We start from the raw sequence: 9,453 nt of genomic DNA, 5'->3' as shown, positions 1-9,453 counted from the left end.
AGACACGTTATGCCGTAAACAGTTTAAATCTGAGCATGCGACTCACTTTGGGTAGTGACAGCGCTAGCCGACAGCCTTCAGTCTAAAATAACGTTAAGTCAAACGTAATGGAGAAGCAGGCTACAGCTACATTAAAAGGTATAGTGGAGGATTTTCCCAAATTTTAGAGAAGATCCGCCCTCTCCACTTTTTAAAAAAAAATGCACATGTGCAACACTACCTGCTCCCGAGAGGGAAGGCCTATTAAACTGTTTACAAGTTGCTGTCGGCATGGCTCATACGAGCTACTTTCAGAAAGAAGATTTACACTTTTTCACAAATTGAGATGTTTACCGTGTGTGCGCGGTGCGTGACTTGTGCCAGGGCTAGCATCGCTAATCAGAGCGTACATCAACTTTCACTAGCAGTGATTTTAAATCGATTTCTCCAAATAGCACGCCAGACTTTATCTGTCGAGTAGAAACTTTGCGAGTGAACATTTTTAAAAAGTAGATTTTTTTCCCAGTTTTGACCCAGTAGGAGAACAAGGATTAAGAAAGGAACACAACAAAATGTAGAAACAGCTTCTTTATTATAATATTTCAAACAATAAATACCAAATGTTTAAAAGCTGGAGATCTGAGTGTGTTTACATTCGTGTGTTCATACGGAAAAATAATAAAATTAAAAAAAAATCATCGCCGTCAGCTTTCATTTGGCTCGTTAACAAAAACTGCTTTTTCCTGCTGAACGTCTCCTTTAAAAATCAGACTTTCACAATCACACACTTCTTATTAATCACAATAAATAATCATAATAATATAAATGGACACAGACAGGTTTCTGTGTAAGGAACATTTCCTAGCGACAGCTTTTAGTAAACAAGTCAAACTCAAAATATAAAACTGTACAAAAATGATAAACCAGCGTGTGAGTTACAGGATGAGTGATGATATAATAATAATAATAATAATAATAATAATAATAATAAAGTACAAAGACACTCAGTGGAAGTGGAACAACAACAGTTTGTTTTGGAGACTTTTCTGGCCACAGATTGGCTGCCATCATATGTCACATAAATACTAAATAATACATAGATCTAGAATAGCTAGACTAATACATAGATCTAGAATAGCTAGACTAATACATAGATCTAGAATAGATAGACTAATACATAGATCTAGAATAGATAGACTAATACATAGATCTAGAATAGATAGACTAATACATAGATCTAGAATAGATAGACTAATACATAGATCTAGAATAGATAGACTAATACATAGATCTAGAATAGATAGACTAATACATAGATCTAGAATAGATAGACTAATACATAGATCTAGAATAGATAGACTAATACATAGATCTAGAATAGATAGACTAATACATAGATCTAGAATAGATAGACTAAATAATACTCTGATTTCCCTTTTGTTTGTCAGCTGGAAAAACCCTGAAACAGAACGGAGTGTAAACCGGTTTCAGACTAAACTTCTCACGTCAGACAAACCGAAAATTCAGATTTCTCTTCTGGTGGCGAGCTCAGTTAGCGGCGAGCTCAGTTAGCGGCGAGCTCAGTTAGCGGCGAGCTCAGTTAGCGGCAAGCTCAGTTAGCGGCGAGCTCAGTTAGCGGCGAGCTCAGTTAGTGTGTGTTGTGTGTGCCTGTGCTAGTGTGTACCTCTGTGTGTCAGCGTGCAGCTATAACTGTGACTCAGAAACCTGGACTGTGATTGGCTGCTGGCAGACAGGACTGGGAGAGGTGTGTGTGTGTGTGTGTGTGTGTGTGTGTGTGTGTGTGTGTGTGTGTGTGTGTGTGTGTGTGTGTGTGTGTGTGTGTGTGTGTGTGTGTGTGTGTGTTTGTGTGTACCAGTGAAACCAGTACTAGTGGTTTGGGCAGAGCAGCAGGTTTCTGCAGGCGCGGCGCCCAGAAACCTCTCAGAGGGAACGTCAACAAAAAGATTTATTTGACTAAAATCTGCAGATTTTAGTAACCGTTCTTTAAAAGAAACAGACCGTCAGGAAGAGAGATGATTCAGGTTTGTTGTATTTAAAAATGCATATTACTATACAAATAAAAATTAGTGCATGGTTTAAAAGAAATATATATAACTTCTGTTTCAACAATCGATCGTTTGAATGATCCGGTCTGAAGCTAGAGGGGAGATGTTGGTATGGTGGGTTCTCTCTGGATTCTTTATTTAATATCTGTTTAATATCTGTAGAAATTAACATATGAAGCACGTTGTATTTTTTTTCTTGCACGACATTAAACGTGAAGACACAAACTTTTGTGCAGCCTGCAGAGCCTGAAGATGTTGGAGCTGAGTTCTTGTAAAAAACGTCTGAATAATGTTCAACATTAATGTGAAAACCTGCAGCCCAGCAGGTCCAGATCAAGTCTCGGTCCAGATAAAGTCCAGCAGTCAAGATAAAGGGTCCAGTCCAGATGAAGTGGGACATGTTTTTGTTGCAGGACGTTAAATCGTCAGTCTGGAAACCTGAAGAAACTGACTCTGTGCAGCCTGCAGCTCTGAAACCTGATTCCTGAAGATATTCTGGGAGAAACTGGCTTCATTCTTGAGATTCTACAGATGTAAAATAGTCAGGATTAAGTTGTAAACGTTAGACGTTGTCACTGCCCGATGTGAGTCGCGCATGCGTCACTTTGTGACGATGTAGCCTCCAAGATGCTAACGGCTGTGAGCTAACGTTACAAATCAAAACAATCACAGATAGCTACAATGTTTTTGAAATGACTGCTGCTGGCTACAAGTTAGCAATCAGACAACAGAGGCTGTCACTGGAATGGTGTTTTGAGCTAACGTTAGCAACCAAACAATCATAGGTAGCTACAACGTTTTTGAAATGATTTCCATCTTCTGTTACTGTACGTAAAGAGAAAAGTTTATCATTTTATGGATTTCACAAGTTTCAGTAAGACACGTTAATGCCGTAAACCGTTTAAATCTGAGCATGCGCGACTCACATCTGCACTCGACTCGCATCGGGCAGCGACAACGTAAAACAGTCCGTCTCTGAACGTGGAGAAACCGACTCTGTGCAGCCTGCAGATCTGAAATATGATTCCTGAAGATATTCTGGGAGAAACTGGCTTCCTTCTTGCGATTCTACACATGTGAAATAGTCAGAATTAAGTAGTAAACGCTGGACGTAAGAGGTGTCCAGTGGGTCAGATGTTAAAACCGTCTTTGTGCAGCCTGCAGATCCTGAAGCTGTTACGAATGTTTCTGCCGATTTAAGCTTTTTAAAAAACGTTTGGACATGAATGTGAAAAAGGGTCCAGTGTGTGTGTGTGTGTCAGATCGTCCCTCTACTCCGATAAAATGTCAAAGAAACAAAAACCTGACTCCTGAAGATGTTGTGAGACAAACTGGCTTCCTTCTTGTGATTCTACACATGTAGAATAGTCAGAATTAAGTAGTAAACGCTGGACGTAAGAGGTGTCCAGTGGGTCGGATGTTAAACAGTCTTCGTGCAGCCTGCAGATGCTGAAGCTGTTACGAATGTTTCTGCCAATTTAAACTTTCTAAAAAACGTTTGGACATGAATGTGAAAAAGGGTCCAGTGTGTGTGTGTGTGTGTGTGTCGGATTGTCCCTCTACTCAGCCTTGCAGGTCTTGGCGTTGGCGTTACCGTTAGCGCTGGCGTCTTGGCTCTGGCGCCGCAGGTACGTGTGGTAGAAGAAGTTGGAGAAGAGCAGCAGGTAGCTGAGGTACATGAGCGAGGCCCAGGTGATGTTGTCCATGTGGGACGGGCAGTCTCCGTGCTGCATCCAGCGGTACACCAGCGCGCTAACCGTTAGCCCCATGAACATCTGGCCGATCTGAGCGCTGGTGATCAGCACGGCCAGCGGCCGCGGCACGCGCAGCCCAGCGGCGCGCGCCGCGTAGTAGCTGTACATCAGCGCGTGCACGGAGAAGTTCATGGTCATGAACCAGCCGCCGCCGGCCACCATGTCTTTGTACGAGTACCAGGAGTAGAGCAGCACCGTGATGTGGTGGTACCAGTGCAGGAACAGCAGCTTCTGCTTCCGCAGAACCACGAACGCAGTGTCGCCTGCAGACACAAACCAGCCAATCAGTGCACAGGAAACACGGAGGCTCGGACTAGAACACGGAGAAGGTGGATTTAGAGACAGAAAGACAGAAAATGTGGATATAGAGACAGAAAGAGACAGAAAATGTGGATATAGAGACAGAAAGAGACAGAAAATGTGGATATAGAGACAGAAAGAGACAGAAAATGTGGATTTAGAGACAGAAAGAGACAGAAAATGTTGATTTAGAGACAGAAAAAGTGGATTTAGAGACAAAGAGACAGAAAATGTGGATATAGAGACAGAAAATGTGGATATAGAGACAGAAAATGTGGATATAGAGACAGAAAGAGACAGAAAATGTGGATATAGAGACAGAAAATGTGGATATAGAGACAGAAAAAGTGGATTTAGAGACAAAGAGACAGAAAATGTGGATTTAGAGACCGAAAGAGACCGAAACTAACCCTAACCCAAAAATCTGGATTGCAGACAAAAACCAACCAATCAGTGCACAGGAAACACAGGGCTCAGACTAGAACACTGAAAACGTGGATTTAAAGACTGAAAAGGTGGATTTAGAGACCAAAAATGTGGATTTAGAGACTTAAAGAGTCACGGAAAACGAAATGAAAGCCAGAAGTCTGATCTTTCTGCTGCAGAAAGATAAACGCTCTAGTTGTTCTGGTTTTTATTTTTTAGATCTGGGAACCAATCAGTGAAGGTGTGTGTTCTGAGGGTTAACCAATCAGTGAAGGTGTGTGTTCTGAGGGTTAACCAATCAGTGAAGGTGTGTTATCTGAGGGTTAACCAATTGGTTATGTTCAGAAAACTGATAAACTGGTTGTTTAGTCTCTGTGTGTTTGGATCAAAGACTGGCCTCTAACAATAATAATAATAATAATAATAATAATAACAACAACAATAATAATTTATATACTTTATTAATCCCACAAGAGGAAAGTGTGTGTGTGTGTGTGTGTGTGTGTGTGTGTGTGTGTGTGTGTGTGTGTGTGTGTGTGTGTGTGTGTGTGTGTGTGTGTGTGTGTACTGACCGAGCTCTGGAGCTTTGCTCAGCACGAAGGCGTAGGCCCAGAACTTGCTGACGGGCCCGTTGTAGAAGCTCTGGTTGCAGATGGACTGTCTGAAGCCGCTGCTGCTCAGGACGTGGACCATGTAGGAACCGGTCCGGACCGCCCCGATGATGCTGGGACAAGAGGAGGGGGGGTTATTATACAGCCTGCAACACTGAAGCCACTACACACAGAAGCTATAAGACACTAAAACCATTAAATTAGCAGACACACGGGGAAAAAGAACCAAAATAGGGTCAAGAAAAAGAGCCGAAAAACTGTCTAAAGTCTGGAAAACCAGCTGAAGATGAAGCCTTAAACGTGTGTGTGTGTGTGTGTGTGTGTGTGTGTGTGTGTGTGTGTGTGTGTGTGTGTGTGTACCTGTCTCTGTGTGTGTAGGTGTGTGTCTGGTGTCTGTGTGTGGTGTCTGTGTGTGTGTACCTGTCTCTGTGTGTGTGTACCTGTCTCTGTGTGTGTGTAGGTGCATCTCTCTCTGTGTGTGTGTGTGTGTGTGTGTGTGTGTGTGTGTGTGTGTGTGTGTGTGTACCTGAAGAGAGCCAGGCTGAGTGACCAGAGGACCAGCGGGCGCCTCAGGTTCATTTTGGGTCTCGGCTTCATGTAGCGCTGCCCTCCGAACACCAGGACGGCATACAGCGCGCTGAACATGAAGGACTTACTCCTAGAGGAGAACACACACACGTTAACAGGGACACACACGTTAACAGGGACACACACACGTTATCAGGAACACACACACGTTATCAGGAACACACACACGTTAACAGGCGCGCGCACGTTAACAGGAACACGCGCACGTTAACAGACACACACACACACACACACACACACACACACACACACACACACACACACACACACACACACACCTAAAGATGTTACAGTAAACCGCTAATATAAAATGATAATTCTTCGCAAAAAAGGCCGACCCTAAACACCCCACGCTAAGAGGTCCACCCTGAAGTCCCACGCTAAAGAGGCCCACCCTGAACGCCCCACGCTAAAAGGCCCACCCTGAACGCCCCACGCTAAAAGGCCCACCTAGGCGCCCACGCTAAAAGGCCCACCCTGAACGCCCCACGCTAAAAGGCCCACCCTGAACGCCCCACCAAAGAGGCTGACCCTGAACACCCACGCTAAAAGGCCCACCCTGAACGCCCCACGCTAAAAGGCCGACCCTGAACGCCCCACGCTAACAGGCTAACGTTACTTAGCTAATGCTAATACTTTTAGGTTTTACTGAACATTCAGTGATTTGTTGTGATGACCGTTTGATTATTTTTGGAGTTTTCTGACATTTCGGAGATCGGATTATTCAGTATGTAAAATAATCTGACTGTTCTCTCTACTCGTGTTTACAGCAGTGAGTTTCTTTTAGATATTAATTAGTTTTCAAGTTTCTATTCATGTTTTCATAGACACCTTTAAGTTTTAAAAGAACAGAGTCACACCCGAGTCGCTTAGCAACAACTAAATTTTTTTAACAGGTGAGGCATCACCTGCTCTACCTGTTGGTCTACCAGCTGGTTTTAGAACAACATACACAAAGACCAATGTAGTAAGTCAAAAAAAAATATACTAAAATATGTCACTATAACCCCCCCAAAAAAGCCAGATTAATTTTTTTTTCCCCATTTTTATTTTTCCCAGTTTATATGAGCAGGTCAAATATGCAGGATTTAGTTTCGGGGACATATTTTACCATTTCATCATCTGGGAGTGACTGTACCACAAATACCTTGAGTGTGACATCACTGACTCACCTGTAGTAGCCTACACCTGTAGCACCCACTGACCACACTTCCATAACGCTCTGGCAATTTCTCAGAGTCATTTTAGCTCTTTTTAATCCCGAGAACACTTGTGTAATGAGTTTGCCCCACATTCGACCAAATCCCCTTCACAAAACTCTAAATTTAAAAGTTATTACATCATCCTTATATAGGAATCACTTGGGACACATAACAGGGTATTTATTTTCGGAATAAGTGACATTAGCCCAGCCATTCGGCTTGAACAGAAAACCAAAAAAAACATGTTACCACACCAAAACTAGGAGATATTTAAATTGATCTGCGCTGTGGCCCCCGCCTCCCTTCGCGCTCTCTGATCGCTGGCAGTGGAGCATTTCTGGTATCGAGCAAACCGGTTAGGGTGCATGCATACTGAATTGGGTGATGTTTTGGTGTACTGGGAGTATGCCGAAACAAAGACTGGACCCGAATCATCCCGAAACCGGCTTCCCATACATTTAAAACAGTACGTACTTTTAACGATAGTAGGGTCATTTAAAAAGTGGTGGTTATTTCAATGGGATTCGGAACGTAGCGGCTCCATTTTGGAAAAAAACACAGTTTATCGGAATGTCTCGACTCTCTGAGGCTGTTTAGGGAGAATGCAATTCAACCCAGAGTTTAGGGTGAAGTATAAACAGAGTGTTAGCTCACCAGTTAGCCTGCATCCACTCTATGGCTCCTCTCTCGTCAAAGCGCCGCTCGAAGCTGTACTCGGACAGCGGCAGGCGAATCTCCGTCTCGTTCATCGTTGTGTAATATTATCAGTTTATATTTGGTAAAAAGTATTTAAAGTACTCTGAGTCTGGTTAGTGCTTCCTCTGTCTGTCGTCCTGCTGTCTGTCCTCCCACCTGTCTCTCCGTCCTAATTAAAGCCTATTAGCAGGGGGGCGGGGCTTCAGAGACGCGCCTGCTTTTTTTTTTTTTTTTTATCTGAGACATTTCCTGATTTATTTTTATTATTATTATTCACAGCTGTGTGTCACTGTTACTATGGATACAACTAGGGACAAAACAAACCTCCCGAAGAAATAGTTTGTCCAAAAAAACAACAACAACCAGAGAGAGATATAGGCACACACACACACACACACACACACACACACACACACACACACACACACACACACACACAAACACACACACACACACACACACACACACACACACACACACACATACACACACCCACACACACAGATACACACACATACACACACAGATACACACAGATACACACAGACAGATACAGAGACACACAGACAGACACACACAGAGACAGACAGACAGACACACACACATACACACACACACAGACAGACAGACAGACACACACACATACACACAGACACACACATACACACACACAGATACACAGACACACAGACAGACACACACAGAGACACACACACACACACACACACAGACAGACAGACAGACACACACACATACACACAGACACACACACACACACATACAGACACAGACACAGAGACACACACACACACACACACACACACACATGCTTACATACACACATACACACACACAGATACACACACACATACATACACACACAGACACACATACACACGCACACACAGATACACACACATACACACACAGACAGACACACACACACACACACACACACACACACACACATGCTTACATACACACACACACACACACACACACACACAGTCTATCGGCCGATACCGAGCACCGATCTGATACCATGATGTCATACAGGCTCCAGGGTGTGTTAAGCCCCCAACGTCGCCTTCCAGGCAGCTAACCCTAAATATAACCACTGGTGCGCTGCCTGCAAGGCGACATTGGGGGCTAAAAACACCAAACACTGCCATATATTTATTAACATCTACATACTGCTATGTCTGTCATATGATTTGATAAGATTTTTTTTGGGGGGGGGCTTTTCTGCCTTTAATTCTGACAGGACAGCCAGGTCAGAAAGGAGAGAGAGAGTGGGGGAGACATGCAGGAAATCATCACAGGTTGGATTCTTTATTTTTTTTTGGGGGGGGGGCTTTTTCCCTTCATTTATACCAGGGGGGGGTCAAACTCAATTTCCCAGAGGGCCACACTGGAATAAGGGCCAGACGTGCTTTTGGTACCACATGTCACTTTTTTTTTTTAACATTTTGGAAGCTTTTCTCCTCAGTTTTGTTGTTTTTGTTCCAACTTTTCTCAGACGTTTGTCACCTTTTTGTAAATTTGCTGCTTTTTCCCGAAATTTTTGTTGACATGAAGCCCTACGAAAGTCACCCAAAGAGCAAAAACGATGATAATTTTTTTTTTTTTAAAACAGCAACTTATTTCTCAGCCTGAATATTAAAACTCTCTCTCTCTGCTTCATCTTCTGGGGGGAACTTCGCAGTCTCAGAGTCGGCAAATCTGCCCAAATTCTGCTTTGAATGTCAGGTAATTTGCAGTTTTAAAAAACACTTTTCCTGTGTTTTTGGTTTGGTGCACAAGTAGGCGGGCAAAAAAATTATTTTATTTA

At 43.2% G+C, this 9,453-nt stretch overlaps 1 protein-coding gene across 1 annotated transcript; it reads right to left on the bottom strand.

Annotated features, from left to right (window-relative positions):
* Nucleotides 1-1,771: 1,771 nt before the first annotated feature.
* Nucleotides 1,772-7,786, bottom strand: LOC120548322 (elongation of very long chain fatty acids protein 6-like). The gene is made up of 4 exons (XM_039784491.1): nt 7,581-7,786; nt 5,663-5,794; nt 5,098-5,249; nt 1,772-4,062 (listed from the first exon to the last, which is right to left on the bottom strand). The coding sequence occupies exons 1-4, from the start codon at nt 7,673-7,675 to the stop codon at nt 3,605-3,607; spliced, it is 837 nt and encodes a 278-aa protein (XP_039640425.1). The 5' UTR covers nt 7,676-7,786; the 3' UTR covers nt 1,772-3,604.
* Between the last annotated feature and the right edge of the window lie 1,667 nt (nt 7,787-9,453).

This window comes from Perca fluviatilis, chromosome 19 (assembly GCF_010015445.1).
Source record: "Perca fluviatilis chromosome 19, GENO_Pfluv_1.0, whole genome shotgun sequence".
Classification (NCBI taxonomy): domain Eukaryota; kingdom Metazoa; phylum Chordata; class Actinopteri; order Perciformes; family Percidae; genus Perca; species Perca fluviatilis.
This window is presented reverse-complemented; position numbering and strand designations above follow the sequence as displayed.